Genomic DNA, 18,279 nt, shown 5'->3' on the forward strand with positions numbered 1-18,279 from the left:
ACAGGCATAGTTAGAAATAATGGGCCAGATGCTACACGGGGATGGATCTTAAAAACACAACAGAGGGCAAAGATACAGGATGTGATGCCAGCAACTCTAAAAGGAGCTCCATGGCATTCACGTAAACACATTGGTTAAATGATTCATAGGATATTACACTCCTAATTGGCAAAAGAAAATAGGAAGGAAGAAGGGATAAATGAAGAAACACTTGGATGAAAAGGACAGATGGCTGGTGGATAAATGAGTGGACTTAAAGAAGGACAGCAATGGGAGACACAAACACACCCACCCTGGAGAGTCCTTATTTGCAAAGACAGAACTTCCCACTGGGAGGTCTTACCTGAGGCCCCTGGCTTGTGGCTGGGCTGGCCCGCCTGGTGCACGCTCTGCTGTAACAAGCTGAGGCACTCCCCGAGGCAGCTGAGGGTAGCAGCAGAGGTAGCTTTCAGTAGCAGCAGATCCTGGTCCAAGGCAGTGAGGGGGCCAGAACCCGGAAGAGACTCAATGGCGTGCACAAGGTTCTTCTGCTGTCCTTCCACCTGGTTCATCATCTACAGAACAGGAAGACAGCAAGGAGGTTAGGGTCAGAAGTTCTCCTTTTAACAAGTGTGGGAGCCGATGCTTAACCCATGAGACTGGAGAAAAGTTAGAGCAAAGTGGTGAGAGAACCAAACCATCATCACCCAGACTACAGGTGACGCGAGAGTCAGCTCAGAGGGTGCCCAGTACAAGTTAGTCCTTTGATGATGCAAGCCTAGGTGAAATCTGTCCAGCTAAAACTATCCAAAGGCACACATCCGCAGCTCTGATCACAGAAGAGTTTCAGAACTTCAGAGCTACAAGTGACCATTAGGACCACCTCAGTGTATCATTTTATAGCCCTTCTGAAGATAAGTCAATAATAAATACATTAAAGGTAGAAGTCCTTATGACCATCTTTAAGGTCCTTTTACTATGAAATGTTATCTGAGAGACTGGACAAACCCCGGCTTAGCCTCAGAGCAAGGTTAATTCCTTGCTTCTCCTCCAGCTCCAGTTCCTAACTCCTTGGAAGTCTTTTTGAAGTTCAAGAAATAGAAATGAAATCTAGAGCTGTTGATTTGTAGGAGTGAGATCAGAATGAAGCCAGCACTGAAATATTCCACCCCCCAAGATGCTAAATAGGATGTGACTTTCTTAACACCATGCAAGATGCCAGGAGGAAGGAAAACCCAGGAATTCTAAAGCCAGCCCTATTCCACAGCTGAAGCTATGACAACCCAAAATAGCTTATTTTGTGGCCTGGCTTCAATTCATAAGCAGTAGTCTGTTTCTTTGAATTGAAAAATCCAGGAGAATGGAACTCAAGAACTAGAAAAAGACTTTACTGGTTATCTTGTGAAGTTCCTCTCTTCATTTCTTCATGTTTTACAACTTCTCTCTCTTAAAAGACGATGTAGATAAAGTGCACTGCCAGCAAATACACAGTCATTCTGAAAAGTGAAGAAGCTGAAGCAACCCCATGAGGTCCCAAGGCTGGTCGGCATCAGTGGCAGGAACCAACTCCTGGTCTAGACTCCAATCCACGGTTCATTGAGCTTCCACGACAAATCGGTCCTTAATTTGAAGCGATATCTCCTGCTTTGTCATTGTCAACCCCACAGGGTCCTTGTTATCATCATGATGTCACCAGCAGAGGAGATGTAATAATTCTGTAAGGACCACTGGACTTGGACACAAAACTCATTCCTTGCTCAGCTTTATTTTTCTATTTTCTTTTGAGAACAAATGCCTGCTATTTTCTAGCATTCTGCATAATCATCTGCTAAAAACAAAAACAAAAACAAACACAAACCAAAAAAACCCATCTCGCCCATTGCAATCTTGCTTACCAAAACAGGTGACATTACTTCAAAAAGATTCTAAGTCGATGTCAGACACACTGCACAGATACGGTGGTCTGTCGCCTTCTCGCCTTAATGCGCACCCTCACCCTTTGGCCGTGCACATTTTTTTCTGCAGATGACAGAGGTTATACCTGGCTATTCTAGCTCCTAAACAGTACCTGAGGCATAACAGGGGCTCAGTAAGTATTCATTTCTCCTTTAGTTCTTTGCTTTGAAATTATGCACTTAGGAAAGCTTCCTGAGCTGCATAACTTAAAATTGCATCTCCAGCCCAACTCTTGGCAATTCTGTCTTCCTTATCAACTTTTTTCTCTCTAGCATGTACCGTCTTCCAACCTAACTTGTGATTTACTTATTATGTTCATTTGTGCTAGTGTGAAAGCAGGGATTACATTTGTGCTGTTCAGTAATAGATTCCAAGTACAATAAATATCTGTCGAATGAATGAATGAATGAATGAATCCCCAGTCATGCTCTTCTGTCACTCAGGTGCAAGAGACCTTTTAAAGGTACACTTATGAAACAAAATCTAAAGAAATCATTATGCTCGATTAGAATAATATGACTGAAGATTTAGTAAAGAACACCACCTCCATTATCAGTTTAGGTTGACCAAGAAATACCGCCAACTGATCTAACTTCAGAGAAGATAAAATGTTTATGTATTCTTTGACAGTCAACTATATGGAGAGCTGCTAAGAGCTAGGGAGAAGTAGATTTCAAACTATTTGTCGTAGTCAGCATTTCTTTAAATTCTGACCATAAAATCTTGTCTTAGAAAAATGATGTGTTGAAAGGGAAGAAGAACATATCATGATGAGATGTATAATATATGATGTTCTTGACTAGTATGGACGATGTAAGATGCTTAAGAGAAAAGGTAAGCAAAATTAAGCCATTAACTGTGTGGAATGCACTTGTTTTTAATCAACAAAAAGAACTATATTCCAATTATATTGTATAGCACGGATACTTGTTATTTCACAAGCATATATATTATGTAAATCTCAGGTAATAAAAACACAAACTTGACTCACAGAATCTTCACTCTAACACCACAGAGGCACATGCCCAGAGACGGAATCCAAATATCTGCTCTCTGCAGAGTATTCGCCAGTATTTACTGAGAACCTGTTGGCAATGCCAAAGGCAGGATGGCCCTACGGGAGGGGGCATTTGAACAGGCAGTGGGTAGATCTGACAGTTACGATGTCTGAGAACTACTGGCACTGAGAGGGAGGGGCGTCAGGAAGGCTAAATACCCCTCGAGTCTGGGCACAGTCCCATAGAACAAAAACTTTGCTGCTCAAAACGTCAAAAGCGCCCCCTTCAGTAACCCTGTCCTAGAAACATATCAATAACCCAGCTCTTGATGATTTAAACATCTTTCTTGGCAAACTGAGGACTGAAAATGAAATAAGCCTAGCACAGGGCTCGACACACAGCAGAACGAGTCCTATAAATTCGTTTTCCATGATGCGCTGTGACAAAGAACTCTAGTCTTTAATGACATAGTCGATGCCAACCTTCACCTTATTTTAGCTTCAACGGGCTCCAAAAGGAATGGAAGGAACCCTAATGGAAGCAGGATGCCCAGCCTCAGAGCTGTGTATCACGGTTATTAACGTGCTGACGTTTCTAAGACCAAGAGGCACTGATGAAGAATCTTCATCAGACTCTGGAAGAACAAGTTTTGGCTATTTCCACATCTAGTTTCAGTTAAGGGCACACATGAGAAGATGCCTGAAGCACTGACAAGCTGTATGCAACAAGAATATCAACAGCAGGTTCTTAAAGCAGCTCCCTCTCCCCTTCCAGGTTCCCACGAGGGATCAACGGAAGAACAAAGCACAACCATCGGCAAGCAAAGTGCCCACTGCTACCAGCCTTTGAAAATGGTGAACCACTTACTTTAATTACATAAGTTTCAAATCAGAGCTCTCAATACTTCTTCCAAAGCATATTAGCATTAATCATCTGCAGTGTTTAAAAACAAAACAAAACAAAAAACACACACACACATTTCATTTCTCTCAGGCATTTGGCTTCTACCATCAGGGACATCACCATCCTGTAACGCGGGGTGCAAAACGGGGCCCCAGATGAAGCTTCAGAGAGCCACCTCCTGAAAATATCAACTCTGAGGTTTTAAAATCGACTACATGTAGGTCAGGTTGAACTTCACAGATAAGCAAACTTCACAAGGAGGGGAAAATTCCATGGCCCATTTCTCTAGTATCAACAATGGCATGTGCACTACAAAATCAAATCGTAGGAGTTAAAGCTAATAAAATAAAATCAGTGGCTGCAGATTTTATTGCTTTATTTAAATGAAGCGGAAACCAAGATGCGGAGACCCAAACTCAATGTCATCCAGCTCGACAGGCTTGGATCTGGCTAAAGAAAGAACTGAAGGGGGCAGCAAGAGACGGGGCTTGATTGCTTCTAACCGCTGAGCTGCAAATCTTGCAGCAAGTGTGAAAAGCACCTGAAAAGGCATAGTCCTGACAGGCCAGATATCAGTGAACATTAGCTCAGTCACTCGTCCATCAATAATCAAAGGATGAGCACTAAGCACTTTCTGAACACAGATTCCCTGTCCTAAAGTAACCAGCGTTGCTTTATCTTGGTTGGCAGAGGCTCCTGAGCACACAGATTCTTCAGAACCAACAGTGACTCAATCTGTCTGGCCAAGAAGTAGACCAAACAATTTGATGCCAGCTTCGAGGTGGCCTTGATTTGGCATTTCTCCTCGGCCTGGTGGAATTCCAAAGCTCCTTTTAAGTCTCCCCTCTGCATCAGGGATCGGTTCTTGGCTAAGTTGGGCACTTTTTCACTTGGCCAAGGTCCTCACCTAAGCTTAAAAGCCACGCTTCAAGGATCTTTACAACAAACGGGCGCGCACACGCACGCGAACACACACACACACACACCCTTACTGTCTCCATTAACATAGACTTACTATTCCATTACCCTTGTTAGCAATACTTTAATATCCCAGCTCATTACAAAAACTCCCTGAAATATCCATGTAATGGAAACCGTCAATAGACAGTTTGCACCCTAAAATTCTTTGAACGCCCTACCTCATCGTCTCTACCAATCCTGTACATTGACCTTTACCTAATTCCAATCAAGTCCCTGTACTGTAAACCAAACTTGAAATTCTCAAATTCTGACCTTGCCCGCCCCTCTCGCAGACGCTCTCAACGCCCCACGAAGACGGTGGTCTCCTTACAGGGGTGAAACTCAAAGTCCTTCCCAACAGACAGTCGACATTCCAGTCTCCAGAGCCTTTCTCCCCATTTCTGCATTGGGACACGGTTAGCCTCGGCCTTACACCCAAATGATTTCTTCTCCTTGCTGACTTTCCTACCTGACATTCAGGCTTCTGCCTGTACCTCTTCCTGGGTTATGTCTTCTTCCACCTCTTGGCATACTATCTACTTGGAATGATAACCTATTAAGGGTTTCCTTTAGACAGGGTCCCTGGTCCCCTTGGGACACTGTACTCCCAAATGCAATGTTGTCCTAAACACATTATGGACTCTTGGCTGTCTGTTAAGGCTGATGAGGTGAATGGAGAAAGAAAACCGCATCTAGTGGACAGATCTCCAACTCTACAGCTCTCTAAGGCTAAGAGAGTGTCAGTGGCAATAAGGAACAAAGATGAGCCGGAGGAAATGGGGTCCACTTCCAAAGGGGAGAGACTGCTGGCCATACAGATGAGGTTACAAATGCAGAAGAGGAATAAAGTGAAAAAGCACAGGAAGAGAGCAGAGAAACCGATGTAAGGCACATAACAGTCTATACTTTAAACCAAAGGAAACAAAAAAAAGAGCCGCAAAAAAATTGAACATTTGGTCTTTGATTACCTGACTGCAGGGATCATCAGCAAACTTCTGCAACGGGCCAGAGAGTAAATATTTAAGGTTTTGCAAACCAGTGGGTGAGTCTCTGTGACAAGGGCTAAACTCTGCCACTGTAGCTTGCCAGCGGTCAGCGCGGGCGCAACAAATGAGGGTGGCTGTGTCCCAATAAAACCAGCATTTGACTCGGCTCCGTCTTCATGTCAGATAATTATTTTTTTCTCATTCGAGTTGTACTTTTACTGATTCCCAGTATGACCAGTGACTTCCCGTTGTATGCTAGACATTTTGGCTATCATGTTAAGAGACTCTAGGTCCAATGTGATTTTTTTTTTTTTTCCAGGAGGAAGCCACATGTTTAGGTTTCTAGCACACAGGATGTAGCCTACTTTTGCAGCCTGTGGTTTCAATGACAACCTAATTTCGATCTGCTTGGTATATCTCCTGCATGAGGGGCTCCACCGGTCCCTGGCTGGTGCTGTCGGAGAAGACAGAACGAGCATCCCCAGATCCGGCTGGCTGGTGTCGCCAGGTAGGAGAAGGGTGAGCCCCCAGGTGCCTGTTCTGGCAGAATTCTCCACCTTCAACTCTGGGTGCGGGAGGGTAGTCTCAGGCCTGCAGTCATCTTTATGACTCCAGACAAAAAAGTGTTTTTTCTAAGGTACATAAGTGCAGACGTGTCGTCCCTGCTTCCGAGGTGAAGACTGCCTCATAAGCAGAGCTAACTGATCAGACAGAAAGTTGCTAAGCACCGCCTATTAACCTTTTTGGTAAGAGAATTCACTCTTCCTTTTAAAAAATTGAAAGCAGAGAAGCAGTCATCATTTCTAGATGTCTGCCTGCTTTCTGGCTTCATGCTCGGCTTTGCCTTGGACTTCACAGTGTCATTGCTGAGGCAGACCATTATGGAATGACTTAAGCCACAACTTCTGATTTCTCTGTCCACTGGCACCCTCAGCCCTGAGAGAGAGGAGAAGCTAATGGCACTTTTAAATTCAATATTTAGACTCTTGGCCTTTACCATATGAGATGAGGGGGACAGAAATGAAATAAAAGAGCGGCTGAAAGGCCAATCAGAGATGAAAGACATCCAAAGTCTGTTCTGAGGATCACAGAGACGTGTCAGTGCTATTAATAAATGAGCCCATGCTGTCAAGGGCAAAAGGCCAAGGCAGGATCCTGAACTGCACACACACGAGCATACACAGTACCAAAAAACACTCTCTAAAGATGTGGGGAGGAGGCTACTCCATTCCTTTCTGCCATATCTTTGCCTTTGGCTTTTCCGCCCTCGTTTTTTCGCCACCCTCAATGACAATGCCACGCTGCACCAATGTGAAGTGCAAATTTTATCTTTACAAACTCCTAGGAAGCAAATCCACACCGAGGTGCTCAAGAAATATGAGACAATAGCATTCGCAGCTACATGAACCTGATGAGTCCGTCAAGCCTGTCTCCTTCATTCTGCAGCCAGGAAACCTCAGTTCGAAGAGGCCAGGTGCCCTCGCTGAGGCCACACAGCTTCGCGGTCCTTGCACATCACTTCAGAGAAGACATGATCCTGTGCCCCTCCTCTTTCTCATATTCTGGAAGCAAAATACTATCTCCTGCCTCAGAAAACAACTACGGTGAAGTTTCTACCACTGTCCCTCACCCCGCCCTTTCTCACCACCTAGAGTCAACTAGTTTTTGTTCGTCAGATTACAGAAGGCTGGCTCTCTCCACTGACCACCATCCCAACAAAATTAGATGGTAAAAACACCCATGAAGAAGGAAGTAAAAATTACCTATAACCCCACGTCCTAAAATAAGCACTGTTGACCTCTGGTATTATTCTGACTCTTCTAATTTATATATACATGTACACAGGTGATATTATTTAAAAAGGATCGACCCTTATGTGTAATTCTGTAAACTTGTATCACTTAAAATGCTTCATCTCTGAGGCCTAGGCTTTACTTCAAAATAATCTGATGGGGGTGGAGAGTAAGGAGGAAACGATATTGGTTTGGGGGAGATATTAAAGCTGTTGATGGTGACGTGGGGGGTTCAACATTATCTTCTCTAGTGTTTTTACAGATTTTTTAATTTGGGGAAAATACAGTGGTGTGGATTGAATTGTGTCCCCCCAAATTCATGTCGATCCTAACTCCCAGCGCCTCACACGTGACCTTATTTGGAAGCTCTTTACAGAGTCAATCAAGTTAAATTGAGGTCATTAGAGTGGGCCTTAATCCATATGACTGGGGTCCTTCTTGAAAGGGGAAATTGGAAGCCAGACTACACATAGAGGGCAGATGAGAGAAGCCACAAGATGACCATCCATAAGCCAAGGACAGAGATCTAGAACAGATCCTTCGCTCACAGCCCTCGGAAGGAACTAGAAGGGCTGATGCCTTGACCTTGGACTTCCGGCCTCCAGAACGGTGAGACGATACATTTCTGGTACTTAACCCGCCTGTGGTACTTCCTTACTGCGGCCCTAGAAAACTCATACACACATCGAGACATCTTTCTCCATCGATAACACTCGGAGCTCAGGAGACCCTGGCTGCGGAGCAAAAGCTTCTTCAGTGCGAGCTCACCATCGCTTCTTCTCGCGTCATGTTTGAGAAGGAAGAACTGAGGTGGGGGATGCATTTTCAGAATTATGTAACAAGATGCCTATGCGAAGGTTAAAAATTATTTTTCAATTCCGTGCATCCGTACTGAATTTTAACACGTTGGAAACAAGGGACATAAGATGCAAAAGGAGTAATCTCTTGTTCTCAAAGAAAATACCACAGGCCAACGGAAGGATTTGAGAGGAAGGTAAGGGAGCACTAAATGATCGCCTTACTCATTACTCATTTGTCTGCGCCCTGTGTCCCACACTGGGACCTAAAGGGGGCGCTGAATGCAGATGAAGGCAGTCACTCCGGACTCAAGGCTGGCCCCCATCCCCCTATCCCCCTATCCCCCAACCCTCCACCCCGCAGCCCCCACCACGCCTACAGCCAGGGCTTCTAGAGATGCTCCATTCCGGAGTCTAATCTGCTTTGTTTCCCTTAGGAATATCTTTCGCCCCTTTATTTTGGTGCAAAAGTAATACTTTTCACAGGAAGATGAAAAAATACTCATAACGCATTCCACACTGGAGAAAATGAATGTTAAAATCTTGGTGTATATGCACTTACATTTTTATGCATAGATACGTACTTTTACTTTTTATGAAAACGGTCGCACATCATGCTTGTAACCTTTTTTTATCCCATATACCACGTCGATAAATTTTGACAATACTATGTAATATACTGCAGATCACTCCATCACATAAATGTGCCACAATTTACTGCCCAATTTCCACTGCTGGACATTACAATAAAGTCTAACTTTCTTCTCTGTGACAAATTACAACTCAACAAACTTCTCTGAAGCTAAATCTCAGCATACATTTATAACAGTTTTCTTAAAATAAATTCCTAGAAGAGAAATTGCTTTAACATTAATTTTAAAGCTTTTGATAAATACTGCCAGCTCGCCATGAACAAAATTATACCGATTTGTATTCCCTCGGCGCTGTGTGAGCTATCCTCTTTCTTATCACTCTCTACGATCATTTTTCTTAACCAATTTTATAGGCAAAAAAGCAAAACCAGCATTTCATTGTTTTAATTCATTGCCCATATTCCTGTAATAACATGAAATAAAGAAAGGTTAAAGAGCTCCCATATCCAGCAACAAATAAACAAGCCCTAGAGATCTGATGCACAGTATAATGAATACAGACAATACTATACTGTAATCATCAAACTGGCTAGGAGACTAAACTTAATTACTCCAACCAGTAAAAAGGGAAGATAATTACGTAATGTGTCAGTGGTGCTAAATATTGTTACAATGGCAATCATATTACACCACAGAAATGTATCAAGTTAACATGCTGTACATCTTAAATTTACACCATGTTATATGTCAGATATATTCAATAAAAAAGAAGCTTCCATATCCAGTAGAGAAAAGGTAAGCGAATAAGACTAAAGGGAGTCCAGAGAATGTGTTTCCTTCAACGAGGTGGAGGCGGGAATGAGGATGGCTGGGGGAGGGCACCAGTGTAGGGAATGGGGTGCAAGATGGTCCCCAGTAAAGGAAGGGAAAGCCAAAGTCCTGAGGAAAGAGAGGGGAGGGACTATTGGGAGAAACACATGTATCCAGAAAGCTCTTGAAGAAGCCACAGTTCTGTCATAAAAGGGAAAACAGAACAATGGGAAACAGTTGCCGAGGTCCCCACACCCTCCCCACGCCTGAGGGAGCACTGCGACCTGGACCCTGTCCGACCGCCTAGTTATTCTGTCCCTGGAACCCACCAGGTTAAGGGAAGGGGCTTTGTCCGCCTTCACCAATCCCCTCCTCCAAGGCCCCGTGCCTGATTTAAGCCAGCACGGAGCTTCAGAGAACAGCAGAGAGCAGCCCTACGCTCTCCCTATACTTCCCTGTCTTCTCACGCTCTTCATTTACCTCCGGTCTAAAAAGTCTTACCATCAAGGGTCATGTACATGAATAATAGAAGCAGGGCCTTTTCACGTCTGGGGGGAGCAGGAAGACTACAGTTTACGGAAGTGCTTTCATATTCATGATCTCTCGTCCTCCCAGCTGCGCCCTGGCCCACAAGGCAGGGCTGGTTGATATGCTTCTCTTTTTACACAAACAACCTTGGGGCCCAAATCATAATCCATGGAAGCGGAGAGGTCAGGACTGAGGTCCGCTGCTATGGATCCGAACTTCTCTGCCCCCTTTTTCAGGAGGCACACGGAACAACACTGCACTACAATTTGTGACCACAACTCGCATGTGCATGTGCACACACGCGCACACACACACACACACACAGAACCTGATGCTCACTGAGGATGACCTTCCATTTAAAAAGATGCAGATACTTGGGAGCGAGCTGTCCTATCCACTTGGGGTAATTCATTCACCAGAAAATGAATGAATTAACAGGTTAGACCACAAACTCTTCCTGGGTAAAATCTCAAGAAAACATGATTCATCAAAAAAAAAAAAAACACTAAATAATAAAGAGTAAGGATTCGCTCTGCACATGATGTAGGAGACCAGTTTTCCTCTTACAAAATGTAACCTTACCAACCAAAGATGGGCGGATATGGAATAAACCATTTTCTTGATCCTGCTTCACTTTTGGTCACCTGCATTCCACACACGTGCTCAGTCTATCTCAAAAAACCTCTAAGTTTCTTAGATAGTTAATCTTCATTTGGGGAAATTCTTTTAGTTTGGAGGGAGACAGTGTTGTTTCTAAGAATTCCTGAAGAAAACACGCCAACACATCTATATTCTAACTTCGACTTGGTAGCATATATGTATCTCAAACTAGGCCCTCGCTCTACTTCGTAGATGCCTGCTAATCTCTTTTAAAACTTCTTGTTTTTAGTTCAAACACCTACTCAAAGTAGCAGACAAGACTATAACAGTATAGTTCTCTTTTCCAGCTAAAATTAATCTCACTAGTGCCAATTATTTTCAGGAAAGAAATGCATCTCCAAAGGGCACTTAAAAGGGAGGAAAAAATCTGAACAAGAACGTCATGCCTCCAGGAGAATCCTTTATAGAGTTTGAGTCTTGGCAAATGAAACTCTGGAGAGACAAGTGCATTTATCAAGAATCTGCTTCATTAATCTGAAAATGAAAATTATGTTAAGGGATAAGCCACCAGTAATTAATATTTATTGTATCCCCAGTGGGTAAATGACACCGCACTCAACATTCTACAGAAGAAAACACAACTCCTACACACAAACTGCTCCGAATCTAATCCTCGAGGTGCTCGAACATGACATAGAATAATAATGTGTAATGAACTGTGCTTTTGCAAAAGAGCTAACCCCCATCACAGATGCCCGCATTGGAGATTGCTTTCCAACAGTAAAAATGAACCAGCCTGGATCCTTCCTGCTCCTTCTCCACACTTCCTCATGACTCCAGCATATACAGTTTAAGAAAGCCAGTACAAGGGTGTGTAGTCTGTGACCGCTACTCAGAAATATACACTCAAAAGAAACTTACTATATTTAGCTCCAAACATTATCTACCTTCAGGCCTCAGCACACTGAATCAATCAATTAATCTTCTGCCATACGGTGAATGCTTTACGGGAAGAGCCCATGGGAACTTATCCATCAAAAGACTACTCGGAGGAGATGTGGGACATGTGTTTATTGGGTGGATGGATGCACTGTGGTATTCAATCCAATTTAGGATTCTAATATTCATTAGATATAAGGATGCACACTATTTACAAATGATTTTAAAAAAAAACTTATTTCACGAGATTTGCATGTCATCTGGCACATCAGTCAATACTTTTATCTGAAACAATTAAGTCAGATAAGGAGAATTCCCTCAAGTCCATGCTACTGTGGCATGAATGCCAGGGTTACACAGCTTCCTGTCAGAGGGCTCTGGGAGGATACTAACTTCTTATAAATGCTTATACTAAACACCTAAACTCAACGGAGCCCAGACCACCCTACCTTTTTTTTCTTTCATTTGTAGTACCGTCTCATGATGCAAAGTCAAGCGAGTCCACCAGGTGCAAAGGAATTTAAGAGACAAGGGCTCAACCCAAAGTCTTCTCTTAGCTTATACCTTTGCTAATGATTTCCAAAGTCTAGAAATAAACCCCATTAGCTGTGTTACCTATTTTCCCATATTACGTTCACGAGTCTAATGCTTCTATTAACTTTGTGAAAATTAAAATTGCCACCCAGGAGATCCGGATTTAGCTAAATCATTAGCCAACACTCACTAAGAGCCCTCTGGAGTTTTCCCTATGCGGTTGTGATGAAAACAATTCTTTCATGAGAATTCTTCTCTTCCTATGACCATCGCCAGAACTGAGAGAGGAAAAGACAACGTCTGGCCCTGGCGATGACCTTGGAAAGTACAGGATGTGAAAACAGAATTCTGTGTAATTCTCACAAACAGTGGCTTGTATATCTTGTCCCTGACTTCTCATAAAAACACTACATACTTGGGCAATTTTGCACTTCTTGATTTTCTCTCAGGTTACATCTCGCCAGCAAATCGTTTCCTTTTTGTCCCTCATGGTGGAAGTCCTACCAGGTGTCCAATGCCCAGCTCGGGGCCGTGCTTCTCCATGAAGCTCTTCCCACTTCCCTATCAGAAGTTACCAGACACCAAGCCCGTCTCTCCGAGTCCTGCCACGAGCACTCACCTTTCTTCCTTTGAGGTCCTGAGGTCTGGGGGCAGCCCTATGCCCACGATTCCTGAGCACCTGGCTAGCACAAGGTGACGATACTTGCACCCTTCAGGCTCTGGGTCACTCTTCAGTCTTCAGATTTGTTTTTTTCCCAGTGAAGATGCTCTAGCTCCGTTATACTTGCATCAGTAGCATCGTTTTCGTTAATCCGGGCACGTACAGAAGGAAAATGCACTTTCTCCTTCAGTTCAAAAAATACTTAGAAACGACTAACTCCCTTTAGACTTATCTGTGTACTGTTAATTCACCATCTTTAAACGAACCATTTAGAGAATGTGAAATAGCTGCTATCCTTTCGGATATTTTGTCATGTTTCCCAACTGCAAAATAAACAAGTGCTGTGATTCTTTCCTCGATTATGATGTAAATACATATTTCACTCCAGGGATAAATTGGCTTTATTTTCATGTAAATTTAGTAGCGATAAAAGGTAATACTCAGCAGGAGGAAATGCTCACTGGCTCCCTTCGAAGGTCCCTGACTGTGCGTAACCCTCTACCCCAACTCCGAGCCATCAAAAAACAAAAACAAAAAAATAAACCATGTATCTAAGAAACGCAATTCCTCTACTAAAAAAAATAAATAAATAAATAAAATACTACTTCAAACTGAAATATATGCTAGATTTTCATAAAGCTGAATTTACTTTAAAAACAATTTCCTCAGCTTTCACACCAGGTAGGTATTCTTTCAAGGGCTCTATTGCTCTGAAAAGCCTGGTTAACCTGAAGATCAAGGACCAATTTTACCCACTCCCATGCTGCCCCCTGCTGACTAAAGGATGGGAACCTTTGCCAGACACTACCCTCTCCTGAGAAAATGGCAGCTGTAGACAGAAGAAGCCCACTGGCCTACTGGGTCCCTGGGGTCACCCCACTCACGGCTGGCCCCTCCACGTCCACCCTCTAGTCACCTCTGTATAACAAGAGGAACGAGGGCCAAACATCATCACTTTGCTTGACCTTTGCCGGGAACGTTTGTACATTGGCAACAAATTTTTCCATGTTTTGCACATGTCTGCAAATGACCACAAAAGTGTCATGAGTATCAATTTAGCGAGTTACAGATAAATTTTAGCAAATAGGAGAATGTACAAATACAGAATCTGTGAATAATGAGGGAAGACTATATTTTTAAAATTCTCCGTCAGTCTCTTGATCTTTAGAACCTGTCTCACCTGCAGATTTAACATTTTTCACATTGTACATCTTTTGAAATATACATGTGAGTCCACCAGCATTAGCCAAGAAGGCATTACCGTTTTCCCGGCCCCAGTGACCTGACATAGAATTTTCTTTGGCTTCCACAACGATGCTGTTCGCAATTTTTTTTTTAAATTGGTCTTCTCACGAATTCACAAATTTAGTTGCTTTTCCAGTTTCATCGTGCACTTATAGATGTTACTTTAAGCATTTTCCAAAGTAGCCTCATATACAGATCAGCACATTTCCTCTTCCTTTTTATGAATGTCCCTTATTTTTGCTTCATTAACATTGAGCTCACAGCCAACAGCAGGACGACTCACACCTGAACAAGGATCATCTAACACACATTCTCCATCAGGCTCATCACCTCTTGCGCTTCCAAACACTTGACAGCACTTTCACACTACACTTGGGGGCCCACTTAAAACAGTGACATCATCAACAAAAAGCACAAACAAGCAAAAAATGTGGTACTAAGTATGTTGTGAAAGGATACTTGTTTACAAAATGAGAAATGAAACAAGGAGGCAGAATGTTGCCACCTCAGCTGGGGCATGCACAAGTGACTCAAATTTTCTGCAGCTCTGCAGGTGGTCTGTGAATGACCAGCTCAGCATCTCTACCATTGAGTCTAGGGTTACGGATAAATTTGAGCAAGCAAGAAAATTTGCAAATATGGAATCCATGAAAAACTAAAGATCAATTATATATATTTAAATTAAGGTATTTTTAAAGCCTAGAGCTATCAAATTAATAAACTCGAAATCAAAAGGGAAATGCATACTGTCATATTGTGTGCATGCATGCAAATGTGTGTATGGTGATAGGAGACCGTTCCACGCTATTCTCTTTTGCACTAAATTATAGGCTTCTGATTACTAAGAAAAAAAGAGACTTCTTATTCCCCATTATCTTCACTTCAAAACAAGCAGCTTGACTCGACTCAATTATTTTAAAGTTATGTCATGAACATAAATTGGAACAATCTTTCCCATTGCAGTTATTCAAGTTCAGAAAGATATACTCATAGACATGCCCCTAAGGCTTTAAAGGTATTGATTTTGATGTAGAATAAAGCCTCTCAAATACCTTTTTTTGGGTAAATTATTCTTTTGGCAGCCTTTACACAACAGATTTTTATTGGATTTTACGGTCGAACTGTCATTTTAGATGCTAAACGATGTTCGCCTATGGATTCCATTCGGCTACCTTTAAGTGGCGTTGTTTTCTCCACAGTTCACAGAGGAAATGTTTTTTACAGCTATTTAAAGTTTCTGGGAAGAAACACTGGGAACATGTCCTCAGCCTTGGCAGGTTTAAGCTGGGCACATTTCTAGGCGAGGGGGTTCAGCAACGAATGAATAATAAAAATCCCTGCCCACATGCGCTGCTGTTCCAAATGGAGGAAGATGGACTGTAAGTAAACAAGAAAATATGATGAGTGTTATGGAGAAAAATTAGGAAAAAGAGGAAGAGATGGCGGGCAAGGGAATTGCAATTTTAAATAGGTGGGTGATCTAGGAGGGTGTCACTAAGACAACCTTTGAGCAAACATCTCAAGGAAATAAGAAGCCACGCAGAGAGCCAAAGGAAGGAGGGGGCGACAGGAATTGCAAAGGCCCTGTGGTGGGAGCAGGCCCGGCGTGGCCAACAAACAGCAAGGCCAGTCGGACTGGACTTGAGTCGGATGGGGAGCCTTAGAGGCATGTCTATGAGTATATCTTTCTGAACTTGAATAACTGCAATGGGGAAGATTGTTCCAATTTACTGTTCATCACATAACTTTAAACATCAAGGCCAGTCGGACTTGAGTCGGATGGAGAGAAGAGATGGAGGAGGTGTAGAGAGGCAAAGAAAGGACCTTCATGTGCAGGACCTTCCAACTGTTTGTAAGGTCTAGATTTCACTCTGTGTGAGAAGAGGGGTTAGAGGAATAGCTCACAGACATTGCAGATTTGAGGCCAGAACAATGCAATAAAGTGAATGTTGCACTAATGCGAACAGCGTACTAAAGTGAGTCACACAAATGTTTTGGTTTCCCGATGCATATAAAAGTTATGTTTACACTACACTGTACCCTATTAAGTGTGCAATAGCATCGTCTAAAAAAACCCAATGTACATGCCTTAAAAAATACTTCATTGCTTAAAAATGCTAACTATCATCTGAGTTTGGTGGATAAAGAGTTCCAGTTGACTTTCTCAATGCAGGTTTAACACAAATCTTCAATTTGTAAAAAACGCAATGTCTGCAAAATGCAATACAGTGAATCGTAATTAAACAAGTTATACCTGGTATTCTGTTTAAGTGGGGATTATTTACTGTCTTTTAAATTTTCAATATTCAGAAAAATTTAAAGACTAGAAACCCACATAACCACCACCAAGATTCAACAACCATTAACATTCTGCCATATCTGCTTTATCTATGTGTATGCATGTATTTTTGTGTGTATCTCTCATTTATTTTCTGAAAAGTGAAATTAAGTTACAGATGTACTGATACTTCACCCCTGAATATTCCAGCAAGCATCTCCTAAAAGCCATGACATTCTTCTACTTGTCTATTATTCTACCATCTACCTTCATAAAATTAAAAATAATTCCCTTCCATTATCTAATACGTAGTCCATATTCCGATGTGAACAAATGTCTAAAATGTTAAAGTCCACATCATTTGGTTTCTATGTTGCTGGAGTCTCTTTTGAAGTATGAGGTCTCTGTCCATTTTTTTCTGTTTAAAGAGACAAGGTCTCTGGTCCCACATTCTGGATTTGTCTGATTGTTCCCTCACGGTGGTGTTGAACCTGTTACTCTATCCCCTGTGTTTTCTGTAAACCAGAGGCAGGCCTAAAAGTTTAATTCGACTTGGACTGGGGAATACTTCACTATTGCTGAGAACATCATGTTGCATCATATCGGCAGTCACATCATGTCAAGTTGTCTCACTGCAGTGATGCTACGTGTGAATGATGGAATAAAGTGGGACCCTCTGGCTACCTTTCTTGAAATTATGCTTTCATCCTGTAATTAGCAGGTAGCCTTTGGCATCTTACCAATACACACACACACACACACACACACACACACACACACACACAAACAGAGAGAAAAACCCCACAAATATACCTTACGAATACCCCATTCATAACGATCTTCACCTAATGGTGTCAGAGAAGCCCGAACCATAACCAGCGGCTTGCCTCACCAACTGGACCCGGGCAATCGGAGCCTCTTCAGCCCCTCCCATGCTTTGAAGTGTGCACTCAGTGTGCCTTCCCTGCTCCCAGAAGCTGCTCTAAGGATAAGGCCTGGAGACAGAAATGCGGTGTTGAGGCTCTGGACTGGGTACGAGACTAACTCCATGAAGGTCTCTGTATAAACTTTTAAGATTTGGCGAGTGAATGCAAGGAACTACTTGCAAGTTCCATGCTTCTTACACCTGCTGCCTATCAATCTGGGGTGGTCTGCCTTTTTCTTTGGTCTCTCCCTACATGCCACATACTGGGGCCAGTCTCAGATTATACCTGTCCAGGTTGCAACCCAACAAACGACTTGGCATACTTGGCATTCCTCAATAGTCTTTACCTAAATCAATGATTTCTTTGCGGATTGCAAATGGTGATTTTCTAATTCCATCATTCTTTCTGCACGTATTAGTGGACATTTTCCTTCCCCAACACCCACCACTTTTGTTTTTACTCTCACTACAGGCTCACAGATTAACTTTTTTCTTCCAAATGTTATAAACTATTACGACTAGGCTCTTTTTTGACACATGCCCACAAGCCTTCGAGCACTTCCATTTCAGGAACCATACAACGTCCCAGGCTTATTTTGTACTGTCTCTGTTCCAGACGGAATCAACCGTTTCAGCACTGACAGGTTCTGAATAAAGAAAACATCATCTGACTTTCTAAAAGGATCGCTCCAGCTGCTGGACTGAGGACAGGACTGAGCAAGGGCAGAAACAAGTCCAGCAGCAAGCAGGCATGAGCTGCTAACCGTGCAGACAGTCCCAGGGGTCTGACTCTG

The 18,279-nt window shown here is 42.7% G+C and overlaps 1 protein-coding gene across 5 annotated transcripts in view; it reads right to left on the reverse strand.

Annotated features, from left to right (window-relative positions):
• Positions 1 to 18,279, reverse strand: part of OSBPL10 (oxysterol binding protein like 10) — a 234,052-nt gene that overhangs the window by 63,075 nt on the left and 152,698 nt on the right. For all 5 annotated transcript variants that reach the window (XM_016140772.2, XM_016140773.2, XM_016140774.2 and 2 more), the window contains exon 5: positions 344 to 554. In XM_016140772.2, the coding sequence (XP_015996258.1) occupies positions 344 to 554 (211 nt within the window). The remainder of the gene's footprint in view (positions 1 to 343; positions 555 to 18,279) is intronic.

Source organism: Rousettus aegyptiacus, unplaced genomic scaffold (assembly GCF_014176215.1).
Source record: "Rousettus aegyptiacus isolate mRouAeg1 unplaced genomic scaffold, mRouAeg1.p scaffold_m13_p_4, whole genome shotgun sequence".
Lineage (NCBI taxonomy): Eukaryota > Metazoa > Chordata > Mammalia > Chiroptera > Pteropodidae > Rousettus > Rousettus aegyptiacus.